This window comes from Ceratina calcarata, unplaced genomic scaffold (assembly GCF_001652005.2).
Source record: "Ceratina calcarata isolate Rehan_Ccalc_2016 unplaced genomic scaffold, ASM165200v1 scaffold79.2, whole genome shotgun sequence".
NCBI classification, from domain to species: domain Eukaryota; kingdom Metazoa; phylum Arthropoda; class Insecta; order Hymenoptera; family Apidae; genus Ceratina; species Ceratina calcarata.
In genome coordinates this window covers 2,603-18,808 of record NW_017179212.1, presented here as the reverse complement: position 1 = coordinate 18,808, position 16,206 = coordinate 2,603, and the positions used below count along the sequence as shown (strand labels likewise).

At 38.8% G+C, this 16,206-nt stretch overlaps 2 protein-coding genes across 14 annotated transcripts in view; both read left to right on the top strand.

Moving 5' to 3' along the window:
* LOC108630922 (rap1 GTPase-activating protein 1) overlaps positions 1-10,399 on the top strand; it is a 134,134-nt gene extending 123,735 nt beyond the window's left edge. For all 12 annotated transcript variants that reach the window (XM_018034508.2, XM_018034515.2, XM_026818454.1 and 9 more), the window contains 6 exons: positions 3,841-4,023; positions 4,914-5,152; positions 5,496-5,774; positions 6,163-6,328; positions 6,498-7,352; positions 7,440-10,399. In XM_018034508.2, coding sequence (XP_017889997.1) covers positions 3,841-4,023; positions 4,914-5,152; positions 5,496-5,774; positions 6,163-6,328; positions 6,498-7,352; positions 7,440-7,601 — 1,884 coding nt within the window. In that variant the 3' untranslated portion in view covers positions 7,602-10,399. The remainder of the gene's footprint in view (positions 1-3,840; positions 4,024-4,913; positions 5,153-5,495; positions 5,775-6,162; positions 6,329-6,497; positions 7,353-7,439) is intronic.
* Positions 10,400-12,430: 2,031 nt separating this feature from the next.
* On the top strand, positions 12,431-16,199 carry spz4 (Spaetzle domain-containing protein 4). Of its 2 annotated transcripts, XM_018034488.2 has the most exons (6): positions 12,431-12,764; positions 13,089-13,267; positions 13,824-13,979; positions 14,138-14,905; positions 15,257-15,379; positions 15,621-16,199. In XM_018034488.2, exons 1-6 carry the CDS (start codon positions 12,735-12,737, stop codon positions 15,859-15,861), a joined length of 1,497 nt encoding a protein of 498 aa, XP_017889977.1. In that variant the 5' UTR covers positions 12,431-12,734; the 3' UTR covers positions 15,862-16,199. The 2 variants fall into 2 exon arrangements, with proteins under 2 accessions (XP_017889977.1, XP_026674243.1); XM_026818442.1 differs by lacking the exons at positions 12,431-12,764; positions 13,089-13,267 and adding an exon at positions 13,623-13,750.
* The last annotated feature ends 7 nt before the right edge of the window (positions 16,200-16,206 follow it).

Here is a 16,206-nt window from a genome sequence, read left to right as displayed (position 1 = left end):
CATTTTCAATGAAGACCACATTTTTTGCAATAATTCTAAATAATAAAATCGGAGACTCTTCAATTTATTCTATTTTATAAGCAACGTTAAATTAGATCTCTTTCCTCCAATTTCCTTGACGCTTACCTGAATTTTTAATTATTAATCATCCTCAGAATAATTTTAGTGTAGTGAAATTACATCCCACTGCTTCCTGTGGCTGTGAATCGCTAAATATCGTTTGAACTAAATGCTCGTGTCTATAGAACTTCAATACTGATACTCTATTTCAAGAAATATGCAGGAAACTAATTTCTCTCTTAATTGCGCGATTCATGCACAAGATATGCGCATGTAAAACACTGTGCATGCCGCGCGCGCTGTGATGCCTCTTGATATAGGGTGATTACAAAGTAAATGGTTATCATAATATAGCTAATGGTATCATTTTTTTTAATGATTTATTATACGTTCCCATGATTTAAATATTATAACAAATTCCTACTTAGCTTATCTCGTTAGACAATTTAAGTATAATTTAAGTAGATTACGGGAGGTAAAGAAGTCATAATTTTATGAAAATAGTAACATGATGTATAAATTTGGCTTTTAATTAAATCCTATTTTTCTTTATTTACATCTATAAATTCTTACGAAGGTACACAATGCTCTTTGACTTAAAAAAGTTCGTCTTTTATTAAAAATTGTAATATCATGAATTGTATGATTTTTTTTTGGAAAAAAATGAGTTTTACTTTGTAAGCACCCTGTACGTGCTGTTGAATGTTCCACACACGTAAGAACCGCGACGGTGGATAGAGAAGATGCGAGGAGGCGCAGGAAAAAGGAAAAGAGCACTTCGGGCGTGGGAGTGGGAACGTTCTCATAGTCCACGGAGCAATGCCTATACATATAAGAAGAAACTTCCACTATATCTTATCCTATCCTACCCACTTCGAACTTCGTTTTGATTATCTTTCTTGTTATTTTTACGACAAAAGTTTTCGAACAATTCTAATTGCAAGTTTCGGAGTATGGCTTTTGCCAAATGAAAAATCTGACGGAAGTTCCGATAATTGCTGCAGACCTGAAACATTAAATCATCGTGTCAATAACTTCAATGACAAACGAGTTTTCATGAAGAATCACACACTGATAGAAATTATTATTTAATAAATTCACGTATTGCGAATTATCAGAATTCATATTTGACACGTGTCGTTAAATAGAAAATTAATATTCTCATTTCCTCGGCCAATTACGATATGAAATATTTGATCTAAATTATACGAGTCGCTCCGTGTACATTTTTCCCATAAATCAACGCCCACATGTATTTTGCATGTAACACGCATGTTCGATTTCATATATGAATGTGACTGATAAATTCAAAACTTATCAGATACAATTATCTATCACTATTTCCCGCATTGTTAGCACGAGAACGAAGAATATTACAAAAAAGGGCCTGGGGATCACTTTTGTCAAGGCTTTCTCCAATTACTTATCCTTTTTTATCTGCGCCTCGATAACTGGTAGAGAAACGTTGGGAGTATCGTCGTAAATATGTCAATAGCGGACGATAATCATAGTTTGGTCAATCGGAAAGCAACGTGCGAGAGTGAAAGCCTAGAGAGGATCGTTTCTTATGTATGTGTTCAGGCTGAGTGGTTGCATGTCAGTAATAAATAGCCTGTGTGCCTATCAGGATGACCAATTAACAATCGAACGATAAGAGAATGGTATCAATCATGGTATACAAATATTTTTTAGATCCACTTTTTTATTATATGGCCTGATAAATCATTTTTCTGTCGATTGTAATATAACATTGTTGGTTTCTATTTCCTGAATGAAACGTCCTGACGACAATTTAATTTTCATTAATCATGTTTCTCGTTTACGTCGCATGATTTAATGAAAGAGAAGAACACAGCTTTGTGCTATTCTCAATTGTCTGCAAAGAAACAAGTCGCATGGATAGAAGAGGAACAAGTGAGGAAATTAAGTTTTATTTATAGGAAGCGAGGTGCTACTTCGGAGATTGAACGAAACTGGATTCGCTGGACCATTGATTATTACCACTCCGTACTTATTCACGTCTCCTTTGACACCGGACTGTCCTCGGCGAGCTTAATAAACGAATTGCTAAAAATAAAACACGCAGGCGGATGCCGTCTGGATTTGATTAAATACATTTAATTAGATAAACGAGGAAATGTAATATCGTGTCGATATGATCACGGTTTAAAAATAACGTCGTTATTCAACTCTGTCACAATATTTTTTTTCCGTGGAATGTTTCACAGTTGGATTTTCTCTGTTTAAAAACTTTGACGTGTGTCATATTTTTGAGGAGGAAACAAAGCGGTTTTGACATGAGAGATCTGTCGTTCTTCAATTCTCTATTTGGGATTCTCTCTAACAACCAGATTGAACCTCTTAAGTTTTTCTCATTTCGTATGTGCAATGAAAATTCCTTGATGCCTGCGTCACCGTGCAGATTTGTGGGCTCATTGTGCGTGCATGCGTGCACGCATCCTGTTCTCGTTGCGAAGGTGTACATGCACGCACAATGCGTTCGCGTACGATGGAAACGCTTCACAGAGCCGGAAACATATTTTATTGATAATAAGAATTTTATTACTTCGCCCCCGAGAGATAACATGTGCTTCGAATGAAAACATAAAAACTGGTGAAACTAGTTATCGAAATAAATTTCATTAATACATGATTCATCGATCGAGCGTGAATCGAATTAAACATTCGCCGTATTTCATAACTTTTAACGCATTACTATAATGAACCGAAGGAAAGAGTTAATACATATTGATGTCCTCATTTGGAAATGCATCTGCAGTCGGAATATTATCTATCCGGTGATTTCCCTTTGCAACTGGTTTATCTCATACTCTGGAACGTTAGATCTCCCATGAGATTTTGAGTAATCGTCGCGGAAACAATTATACATATATCGCGTCTCATTTAAAGAAACACAAAGGCAACAGAATTTTTACACCCTCCGTGTGAGAAATCCAGAGACGAGTCACTGTCTACAAATTTAAATTAAATGCATTTGTATATGTATTATATTTCCGTATAGAGAGATCAGATGAACTTCATTTGCTGTATATTATCTATTATTTTGCAATTGCTAAACAGAAATTTTATCAAATATAAATGTAATTCGCAAATTATTATTATACAATCGCATGCAACGTAATACAATAATTGTAAGTGATAAATCAATAACGTATCTGCATCACAGCGATTCGTTAATAAGTTTAGATTATCAGGTTGACGCGTAAACCTGTTTGGCTCTGGTATTGGGTTCCATCATTTTGCGGTACATTATGGTGATACGTTACTTTAATAGGCGTGTACCGAGTGCCGTAATATATAACGTAACGCGGTACCTTAATGTACGATAATGACACACCGAAACATGCCACCCCGTACCGCGTATTGTGTAACGCAAAACCTTCGTGCCGTGGATAATACATCAGGCAATACATTTTATCCCACATTTAATCGTGTTACAGTGATACATGAATCACTTTCTAAAACGAATGAAAAACAGGATTACTTGTTGGAGCTAATAAATCTTTCATTTATAGAAAGCATTTCATTTTAACGAATTTACAATCTCCATAATCAAACTATTAAGTATAATAGGTATTATGCATTGTCTTTCTTAGAAGCAATAGAAATTAAAAGCATTATTTCCGTGTTATGGAAAACTGAGCTTTATTAAAATTGAAATATGAACATTTCTATAGATAATAAAATTTGCATTCAATAAATCATGCAATAATTTGATATATTTGAATGTGGAAGCTTGAATGGTCTTTCTTTTTACAGGAACACGTGAACTTGGTAGGAAGGGATGGTGAGAATGGACCGGTCCTCGTCTCGGTGAAGGCCGAGACTGTCGCTGGACAGGAGCACTGGAGGGTGCTGCTGCGATTGCGGGCAGGTTCCACCCACGAATTGGTACCGGCCACGAACCTCGGCCCGAATCCGTCGCCGGCGAAAATGGTCAAGGTGAAGTGTCCTTTTTTTTCTTTCACGGATCCGTGGAAGTTCAAGTACTCCCCTTTGTCTCGTCGCGGCGCGGTTCGGTGAAAGCGTCGCGTTCAGAGTTTCTCTCCCTTGAGTTTCTCACCGCCGCTGTTTCTCCTCGTTAGACTTTATTGAGCGGGCGCTTCATAATGGTTAATTGCTATTAAATTATTGCTATGAGAAGCACGGTCCGGTGGGAAGTCGTAAGAAAGCAATAACTGAATTGTTAACATCTACTTCTAATGACAATTTCAAGTCGAGGTAAATTTTTACGTATAGTAGATTTCTTGCCTCATGAAATTGTGATAGTAAATTTTTTTCCCTGTTACATAATACAAACTCGTTATATCTTCAACGAAATTTCTAATGAGTTTAACTGTTTAACTGTTTTCAGTTACAAGCTTTAGCTATCTTTTTTAAATTATTTTGTTTACGACGCTGACCTTGACGAAACGAGTACTCTCAGTTGATATGTTCAATAGTAAACATTTTACGTAACAATATTATTCCATTTAACTAAAAAAAGAGAGGAGGAATACGACATTTGTATAATGACGCGATAACGATAAAAAGATATTGCCTGCAACGAATAGCCCAATAACAATTTGAAAGGAATGTGCCTGGCATTTGGATTAGTGCCAATATCGGCGAAAATAAGTTCAAGGAATTTTTGAATTGTCTCCACTACTAATAGCGGAAAATTTCGTATTGAAATTTCACAATAATTATATTATGAATACATCAAGCGTCGAAGGCAAAATAGATTTTATTATTGCGATAGCTTATCGACATCGTTTAATTTATGTTTAAATTATCAATTCTTCATGAATGAATTATACATCCACCTAATGCATAGACTTCTTTCATTACAGGCGATCAACGAATCTTTAAATGTTAGCACGCTGATGCCCGTGGTCTGCTCTGGTGCCGGTACTCTGATCGCACGATACGACGAACACGCCCTTGTCTCCAGGTTTAAATTCGGCGTTCTTCATCAACGCTCCGGTCAAATCACCGAGGAACAGCTCTTTGGGAATAGGCAAATCACGCCGGCCTTCCAGGAATTTCTCGACCTACTAGGTCAGAAGATTGACTTGAAAGATCACAAGGGGTTGGTATCATATTTAGATATCATACAGTTTCAAATTAATACGATCGTCAAATTATAATTAAAACTGTTTCGTGTCAATCGACTATTAATATTAAGATTCACGCTGTTGAAGAATTAAAAATTTTGCATGTTGTTAAAAATATGATTAGTAACGTTCATTTCATATTGTCAAGGATTTATTCGATTTTTTAAAAACGTGACACCTGCGAATTCCGTGACAATTTTATACCGAGAGATAACTGACGCAGATTTTCATTCTGTTATCGGGAATGCATTGAAACTGCGGCGACGATAAAATGCGGTGTCACGCGACATTCAAATTTGATTGTCAATGTCCACGCAGGTACCGCGGCGGTCTGGACACCCGACACGGTCAGACGGGTGATACCGCGGTGTACGAGTTATTCAGGGGTCGAGAAGTGCTCTTCCATGTCGCCTCGCTTCTGCCGTACAGCCCCGGTGACTCTCAGCAATTGCAACGCAAGAGACACATCGGGAACGACATCGTGGCGATAATATTCCAAGAGGAGCCAACTCCCTTTAGTCCAGATATGATCGCCAGCCACTTCTTGCACGCGTTCATCGTCGTGCAAGTCGTCGACCCCTGCACTCCTAACGCGAGGTACATATTCTTAGATTCCTGTACATATGCACCGTTTCCCTGTAGTAAAGTCGTATAAGATCCGTTGGTTACGAAATCGCTATTCCTAACTTCGCGCAAACATTCGACGAAAATGGTTCGTGGAATGGTATCGCGTTGCTTTGCTAGAGGAATAACACGTTTTCAAGTCGAACAAACATTTTCGAGTCCCTAAAATTTCTAATAGACTTTATTAAAGTACTGACTTAAGAAAACAGAGTCAGAATTCGTTGTATAATTTATAAACTATTTTTGGAGTTTCTTTATTATAAATAAAAATCTTTATTAAAGCGGACAGAAATAATGTCATTTGTATGTTAGTTCTTTGAAAAGTTATTTGTAGGTATTCAATGATATGTTCTATATGTAGGTACAAGGTCAGTGTAACGGCACGGAACGATGTTCCTTGGTTTGGCCCAACTATGCCAACGCCCGCTGTATTTTTGCGAGGAGTCGAATTCAAGGAATTCCTTTTAACGAAATTGGTGAACGCCGAGAACGCAGCTTACAAAGCTGAGAAATTTTCGAAACTCGAGGTGAATATTATTGTCGTACGATTCTATCTAATTATATTTAAAGAATCAATTCGCAGTTTCAACTTGATGATTTTCATATAATCTCACATTTAAAAATGTCACTCAATGAACTGAAATATATTTTTATTATGTTGTAAAAATTTAAACGATTTGATGATTTTGCGAACAGTTGAGGACGAGGTCAGCTCTGTTGGAGTCTCTGACGGAGGAGCTGCAAACGAAAACCGCTGAGTTCTTGGGCGGTGCGATCGGTTTGGGTGGTACCGGATTAGCGTTCAGCGGGAACTGCCCGGTGAGTCCAACGGCGAGCGATGCTTCCGGGTCCGGCAGCGGCGGAAGCGGCTCCAGGTTCATCGATACTGTTCGCAAGGCGTTGATATCTCGCGTCAGGAACGCCTCGACGGAGAGCGTGCCGCAACAGTTGTCAAAGAAGGGTCAGTCGGAGCCGAGCCCGCCGAGCAATCGACAATCGACTACGAAGATCAACAGCAAACGTTCGGTAGAGCCGTCGAGTCCCTTGGGCTCGCCGGATTTGACTCTGAGAAGGGACTCGGAGCGCGGTAGCCCCAGCTTGGGAAGCCAAGACAGTAGCTTATCGAACACAGACAATCAAGATAGCAGTTTAGCCACTTTGCAACAAGACGAGGTCGATCGCAGGGAGTCCGCCACCTCGGTTTCTGCCAGCAATAACGACACCACGACGACGTTGGTGGAGAAGACCTCCGTGTCCTCTGTTCAAAGACTGACTCACGAGAATTTGCGGAAACAGGAGAGAACGACGGAAAAGACGGAGACCACTCAACGAGTCATCTCCGAGAGCGACGACAGCTCGTTGAACAGCGAACTGGAGTTGGACCAGGCTGTGTATCCGGACAGCGACACTGGCCTCGAGTCGATGAGTTCAGCCGAGACTCACGACACCGCCAGGTGTACCACCAAGGATAGCGTTCTGGAGAACGAGAATCTGAGAATGGAAGTCACCAGGCTCAAGTGCGACAAACTGGATCTACTCAGGCAGAACGTCGTAAGTACAGAATTTTGTACTTTCTTATTGTAACGTTTAAAGCATTGCTGAATACGTGTTTTAAATAACAAAACTTTTCTGTTTCAGACCTGTCAACATGACATAAAACGGTTGCGAGAAAAGGAATTGCAACTGCAATCGGATCTCGCAGCCGCCTCGAAGGAGATCCTTCGATTACGAGCCATGCTGAAGGAATGTAAAACGAGTATACCGTTGGATAACAATAATCAGCAAACGTCTACCGTTTAAAGAGTTTGTTGCGGATGTGCTTGATATACCTTGGATCGGTGGACAATTTCCCGTTGCAATTACTAGATTTTAACGAGCGTTAGTTAGGCGCAGTAGTCGAGAACTCTGTATGTACCTTGCTCTCTCGGGAATCTTTTAAAGAAAAGAAAACAAAAGAGTGAAAATCTATCCGGAGAAGTAGTAGTTTGCAGAGAGAAGTTTTCAATCTTGCAATTGGCAAGCTGCTTTATGTTCATTTATTTTTAACTGTGGTCGAACTTCTTTTAGATAGAAATTACGGTACAAACGCTGTGTATTATACTATAAGAGAAAAAGGGTCAGTGAAAAGGTGGTCGTTTTAGAGATATTGTTTTTCCGCTGCACGATGAAACGTGGCAGACGCGTCTTTCGAGAGATATTCGCAACGTAGACGCTAATTGTTACATATAGATATTTGTTTCGCTAATAACCATCATTATTTATCGATTAATTTATTGATAGGCATAAGTTAATCTCCAATAGTCAATACAGTTACAAATAAATAATCACACGAGCGTAAACCACTCGCGAATATACGAATAGGAATGTTTAAAAAAGAAAAAAAAAAACAGTAGGTACGTCTTGTCAGTATAATAGGGAAGATATACATTAGAATAAAAAAAAAATGTAAAATGGCCTTTAGACTTAGCGTTTCCGAGACCGAGAGTAAATACACAGAAATTAATATAAACATATTTTATCTGTAATAATTGAATGTTCATAAAAAAAAGTCGAGAACTAAATATATATAAACATTAAATAAAGCGGTTGTAAATTCTCGTGTTGTTTTCAAGCGAGAAGCGACTGCGCGCATTGTCCCATAAGAGAATAGTGTGAAACGACTGAACGGGCTACAGAGATCTTATGGGCTATATAGAAAATATGTGTTTTATCCGATATATATTTCTGACGTCTCACATTGAAACAAGGATATGTATCGTTAGTTACAGTATTCGTCGGCGGTGAATCTACCGAAATGAAAATACCATTACTAGTTTTTTAGTATTAGTCAGAGAAACGATGTTAGGAAACGTGAGAACACCTCGTTAGCTAATCTTCCGATATCTCGTTAGCCAATTTAGAGACTAAGATTAGGTTCTCCTCCTGAAGCCGCGGTTCGATAGTAAATCGATGATTTAACTGCACCAAATTATTTAACAGCAGCACGCAGCGTATCGATGTCAGTAATATACAAGTAGGACACGTATTATCGTTCATCGTTCACTAACTACACAAAAATTAAACTAAGTACACTTCGTTTTTCGCTTAGTTCCGCACGCCCTTCCTTTCACTACATTTTGACCAACGGTATTAATACGTTTTACTATAACTGCTATTATTAATACGACTATTCGCATTATAATTATAATTATTATTATTATTAATCTCGTTACGTTGTCATTTTCTTCTTTTTGTAAATAATCTGATATCTTTCTGCACAGCGGAAAGATCGGAGATGTTGGAGAAACGGAAACAGGCAGAGGGACACGAGAATGTTCACTCATATATAATACCAAAGTTTATCGTAATAAAATCTACTTCTCTTAGTTTTTCTACATTCCTTTTCATACACGATATTTGCCTCGGAAGGAACATGAGCCTGCGTATTATAAAATAGCATGTACATGTATACTTTCCTCGAGCGGACGTTTTTTCTACAAGTACAATTCTTTCTTCTGGATTTGAAACGGGGAACTTTGTATGTATTTACAACTACTTTGCAGACGTATTACGATTATCACTGCCTATACAACGTCGTCTCGAAGTGTACACAATATTTTATTGGTTTCTGTCGTTCGCGCAACAAGATAAAAATTCGTTCGGTCGCATTGTTTGGCACAAAAAAAATCTCCCGAGTGAACTGAAATTTATTCAGAGTTTAAATCGGTGAACTGATTTCGAATAATGATCTTTGTAACGCCGGCTGAGAAAATAGAACGCGCGCAAACCTCGGAGTAAAGCTATTTTCGATCGTCGTAAAATATGAACATACACAGTTTACATTTTATACAATTAACGGAGGCGTTTTTCATAGAATTGTTTTAAAACGTAAAATGGCTGATTGGGATACGTTCGAATTTGTTAATTGAAGATCGTACACTACGATTACGTTGAACATTAAAGTTACTGTTTTAACAAACCGATTGATTTGAACAGAGCACGCACATACATACGCAGTCGAAACGATAGTGAAATTTAACGCTGCGGGACACTGAGCTACGCAGGTATTAAAAAATTCTCATTACTGCGTATTATAAATTGACGGGAAGGCTTGGAATTAACTGTAAATAACGTTAAACACGCGTTTAAGTGATGATGGGTCATTTGATAAGAGCGTTTTTTCGTCTAAACTTTAGAAGGGGAAAAAAATTAAGTAAATGAATAAAAGAAGAAGACTAAGTTTACCATTCTCTAGTGTGATTTCTATGCTGGCCTTGCAAAATCAAAGAAAAGATTATCTATATTACAAAGAGATATGTGTTATATTATATTACGAGAGCGAGAGAGCGAGAAGTGAGTGTGCGTGCGAGCGAGAAAGAGAGATAAAATATTACTGCTATAAATATATATTTTGTATTTAATATTGTAATCGCCCAAATCTATCTAACAGAACTGCGGATACTATTATTCTCCGAAACACTACGACGCGAAAATATATATGTTTCTTATGACTGGTGTAGAAGTATTCGCATTCTATTTTTTCTTTTCTAATGCACGACTGTCAACTTCAAAAATCAGTGGTAATGATGTTCGCCAATAAATAAAACGATTTAAACCAACCCCTTGTGATTTGCATTTACATTCAATTCAAATTTTATGTACGCAAGGTAAGTGAGAAGATCCGCTTGTATTTACTTTAAACAATTTACATTACTATGAATTATACATTAATAAATACAAGACAAATGTGAGACAGTTAAGAAAAAAATATTAGAAGTATATAAATTTTTTGTTAACAAACCCTTCCGATCTTTTTTGTTAGTTTTCAATGCTGCCTTTCTCACAGCTTTCTTTCCTGCTTCAACTTAGGTCAAGATACGAGAACCAGTATCTTGCGTTTACGTTCACCGACTACCGTGGCAAACTGGTATTTTGCCAACTAGTAATCGGGCGAAACGATGCTCCAATAATCCAATGCTATCCATGTAACGGAATGGCAAACTATAATGCTATTACCTACCTAGTTGCTCCTAAGTCATCGTCACGTTCGAAATGGTGGCTCGAACAGGAGGAAATAACAGGGAAAATAATTGAACTGCAGGAAATTTAAGAAAGATGCAAATTCTCCGAGATATGTCTAGCAATTTTAATTTGTACAAAATTAATATATGTGAGAACATAATGAGAAGATCGAGATTGAATAATTTTTATAACACCTTAATGATAATAATACAAAATTACAAAGAGATAAAATAAATTATAAAACTATCGATTTAATTGTCATAATTATAATTATGAAACTATCGATTTAATTTTCATAAATATAATTTCCATTGGATCTACTAGAAAGCAATTAGCGAATTAATTTGAAGTGTACAATTGATAAATTGCATGAGTCACTATATTTACAAGTGTTAATGAAAGCGTTGCATCTTTTATCGCGACTTGAGATGCGCAGTAGTCTGCATCGTAAAAAAAAGCAAGAAAATTCAGTGAAAGAGATTCCAAGTGACAGTGGTTTCGAGGTCAGTGGAACACGCAGGAAGTTTCGATGGAAGCATCCACGTTTATCAGAAACAAACCAGACGTTTTTGCCCACACGTAAACTCTTGTATAGTAAATAAATCAGTTCATCAATTGCATCGATTCATTTTAATTGGATTCAGTATTACTGAACGTTCTAGTAACAATAATCAGATATAAGGAACCGCACAAGTAAAAATTTATATAGGATTTAAAAATAAAGATACCAAGTATGAGATTTGATTCTCGTTTTGCTTCTGTCATTCATATGTAGAGCATAAACAATTTATTGGATTCTTTTCCGGTCTGTTACATCTCGATTTAAATACACATCCACGTGAGTCAATAATCTGTTTTAAAATATCATTATTAAATGATTGACTGTGAAAGAAATAAAATGCTTGTAACGTCAATTCGGAAAATACTATTTATTATATATTATTGAATGAAGAGGAATCGTGGGAGTCCCGAAATTAGAAACTCGAGCAGCGAGAGAGATGCGAGGTCACGTTCGAGAGACTTTCCTCAAACAAGAAGCGTATCAAAACACGATGCTAAAGAGAAAGGATACAGCGACGCGTCCGCGATCTCGCGCAAATTGCTTAAGGAGGAAGAGGAAAAGAAAAAGCTGAATTCGCGAGAGCTGTTTGATGACCGCTACTGACTCCCACCGATTCCCGGGATAACTAGGATTCAATTTCGTATTTTATTTTAAATGCACGAGGTTCGTCGTTTCTTATCAACTCGAGTCAATGGCGGGGTGACTACGGCTCCCGACGGAGGAGAGGTTCCTCATCCCTGGTACAGACAGAGGAGCGTTTGACAAGTGTGTGTCGGTTCGCCTTTCTCTTAATTGACAGAAGCGACGAAGAAGAGTTCGCCGGTCGCGGCGGCGACTCGGAAGGCCCTTGCTACGTCACTGCGAAGCCCCGTGACACACATCAATGGGCCGAAATGTAACGGTACCCACTCTTGGTGACCTACTCTTCGGGGCCCAGCGCGCGCTCTCTCTGCCCCGTTCCTTCCTCCTTTCATCTCTTCCTCTTTCTCGGTCGGGTTCTCGGTCAAGCGAGCGTCGAACGTGATCGCACTCGCACAAACAGCGCACCCCGCTGCGTTTTGTGTTGGCCGCTGCCGTACGTATGCGCGAGTACATACGTACAGTACGTAAGTACGTATACACTTTTACCGGGCTGGTCGTCGCACGCGACGCCGATTGATTATACACACAGGCCAGTAATGAAAGCGTCCTCCTCGCGCGCGGAGGTGCTGTCATGTAGCCCGCGGAACGTCCTCTTCGTCCTTTTTACGCCGGCGAACCGCCTGTCAGTGAAAACGACATCGCAGACTCTGGTAGCTGCCGACCGACCCTCGGACCAAAACGATCCTTGCCAAGGTCCAAACATCTGAATCCAACGCCAAACGCGAGTTATGAACGTGATCGTGCATCTCGTTCTCCAGGTGAGCTCCTCGAAGTTGTTCTCCAGTTTTCGTTTAAATTTGTCTCCTGTGCATAAAAGTTCGAATCCCTTCATTCTTGTTTTTCATTGTAAAACTCAATTCGCATCGCTTTCGTAATATTTTTATACAGAGGAACTTGATAGACAGGTCTGTCTATGATTTAGTTCTGTTTAAAGTTCTGAGCACGACTGCTGCTGGAGAACCAGCTCTGTCTTGAATTTATTACAGTGCATGGGTGACCTACTGTAATCGTTAAAACTGTATTTAAGCACTTTCTTCTTCTGTATTATGAATCGCACGAGTGATGCTAAGATTTTCGTGCAGGTGATCACATATCAGCTTGTAACATGTCAAGGAGGTGGTGGACCAAGCACCTTCGGATACGACGCGTCCTCGGCTTGCAGTAAACCGTATTCTCGTTCCGGTCGCGCGCGGATGGAAAATCTACCCTGCGATTTTCGAAGGCAAAATTGGTGCACCATCGCAGGCAACTCCTACCCTTGGTAAGTCGATTTAATGGTGTTTTTATTGAATACAGTTTAACCAGTTGAGAATAAAATATGTAATGATAATGACAGAAAGATTGACAGTTAACAGATATAGGAAAGTGAATAAATTTATTATTCAATGATTCTAAAGTCTAGTTGCATTATTTATTAATGTGAAATATAAAATTAAACAATTTGGAGTATTCAAGTTCTTCATGAAATCTTGAACATCCAGAATCATAAATTCTGACCCAATGCTCTTTTTTTTAAATCATAATGAATTCATTAGTAATAGAAAGCGAATAAACCGAACGTGAGCAGAAACGTTCTGAGAGTTTCACTGCTGAAACGTTCTCATAACCAGCCTGAGTTTTAAGTTGTTAAAATGGTACGTGACCGAATTGCGAGAGTGCGAGGAAGTGCTTTTACTCTCGATAACGCGTTTGCTGTTCCAAAACGAAATAGAACAGCCGGATAAATAAAATAATAGATAAAACTGTCGGTCTTGATTATTAATCAAATTAATTAGTGAAAAATACTGTTTCGAAAGTCATTGAATAATTCATTTCAGGCATGCGGTCCGTCGTTTCGTGCACGAGAATCAAGGATTAATGAGACGCATGTATGGCGATGAAAGGCATATTAACGTGTTAAGAGCTGAATTTGAGAAGAACGAGGTTGAATTGAAATATGACGATTATTACCATCATTACTCAGATGATCACAGGTAAGCATCCACAGTACATAAATAAATCACGTTATAAAACAATTTTTATTATCCATTAAATTCTACATATTTTCTATGCCAACTAATACTTCAATAATCTAACTGGCATAGAAAATATTCAATCAACAAAATGTTCACTTGGAAATAAATGATCGCAGGAAATATCAATACACGCACGATTACGAGTACTTGGAGGAAGACAGTCTGAAGACCAGCGGGAACGAGTACGAGGGTCGTAGCTTCAACGATAACGCTGCGAAACGGATAAATAAATTCCCAAAATTGAGCGAGTACACGAGGCCCCATTTCCGACCGACCGAAAGGACCACCACCTCGACTTCCGCAACGACGGCCACAGCGACGACCACCTCGTCTTCCACCACCACCGTATCTTCTATCAAGGAAACGTCGTCACCGACGACACCATCGACACCAGTTGCCTCGACTACAAAATCGTCAGCAAGCTCGACGAGTAGCTCGACGAATAATACGATCGAGAAGGATGACTCGATCGAAGAGATAACGATATCGCCTACGGTGACGAGTTCTTACGCGGTGAGGGAACAGAACTTCAGCATCAACGAGATCTCCGAGCAGATAGACAGAATCGACGAGACGGTGGAGGATACCGCGGAGGTCGTCGAAGTCTCCGAGGCAACTTCGGACGAGACGACGACTGTGAATTTGTCGGAGACCACTGAACTACCGGACGAGCTCGAGGACCTGTTTGCCACGCCGAAAGAAACGACGGCGCAGGAGGACGAGGCGGCGCCGTCGTCCAGTTTGGACGAGCAGCAGGAGTTCAGGCCGCGGCCGGAATATCGACCGGCCAACAAGCCGGAAGCGTCGACGATGGAGGGCCAGCTGTACCAGGACGTAGCCGCGAAGGACCAACAGGAACAACCGGTTCTCAAGCTACGAGGAGTGTAAGTGTTCTCTCGGTTTATTTGCAGTCAGATTTCCGCGAGGATGTTTCACTTTTGTTCAACGCATGGGGGCGAGATAACTGGTTACGTTCATTTCATTGTGCGCGTATCCGTGTTGATACCATTTAACGGGATTACCGATTAACGCGGTAACGAGCTTGAAAGTAGGCGTTGTCGCGATTGCGTTATTAATTTACTATTTCCTGATTAGATGAAAACATAATAGAAACCAATGGAGAGTATTTATTTCATTAAATAAGATACAAGTAACACAGTAACTGAAATCTAATTAGACAACGTCTCAGTTGTTTTATTCAAATGATTTTCTGTACACGATTAAAATAATTGTAGGAATGCTTGCCCCGTGAAAGAGGAAGTGGTTGCGCCTTTTTGGGCGAACAATACAAGGGGCGAAGTACTAGCGCTTTTGAACCTATATCCTTTCGAGCAATACGTTCACTGGGAAAAATGCACGTAAGTATTGATGCATATTCACAACTCTTATTATTCAATTCATAACTCTTATTATTTCATACATGAGAAAATTTAGCAAGCATGTCTTTAAATAAAATATAATAATAAATTCGTATAATGTCTCAGAATAAATTATTCATAGAATTGAAATGCCAGTATGTACCATAAAATGGGATAAGATTATCTGGAACAAATTTAATTGCACTCTATAAATATTGATTATCATTCGATTTGTTGAAAGACACGAGAACAAACAGATGTATTGCCGAGACGGATGCAGATGCGAGCAGCAGTACAGGCTTCATCGGTTACTGGCTTACGATCCCAACAACGAGTGTCGCGGTATTTTCAGCGATTGGTTCAAATTCCCGAGCTGCTGTGTTTGCCGTTGCTACGACTTGCCCCTCGAGTTTCGTGTGACCTCCCGATCGCCACGTACCCAAAAGCAACGAATCAAAGTACAACCACCTCGTTACACGTAAGGAAGAAATTTTAATCTCTCGTCATTAGACTGCAGATTTTATTGATTTACAAAAATACTGTGCATTACATCCATATAAAGATTGCATATAATGTATAAAAATATACGGTATATAAATAGTTAGAATGCATGTAAATGAAACTGCGATGCATTTCTTTAACTGAAATAAAAGTTTTATTTTTCACAAAAATCTGCAGTCTATTCATCATTATTACAATTCAAAATTTGCCATAGGTATTAGTTTTATGATGCGGTTTGTACATAAGAGAAAATTGAACGTGTGTTAGATATAAAAAAAGTTATTTCATTTAACAGTAAATGGTGCCTCGATTGTTATCATTATTTA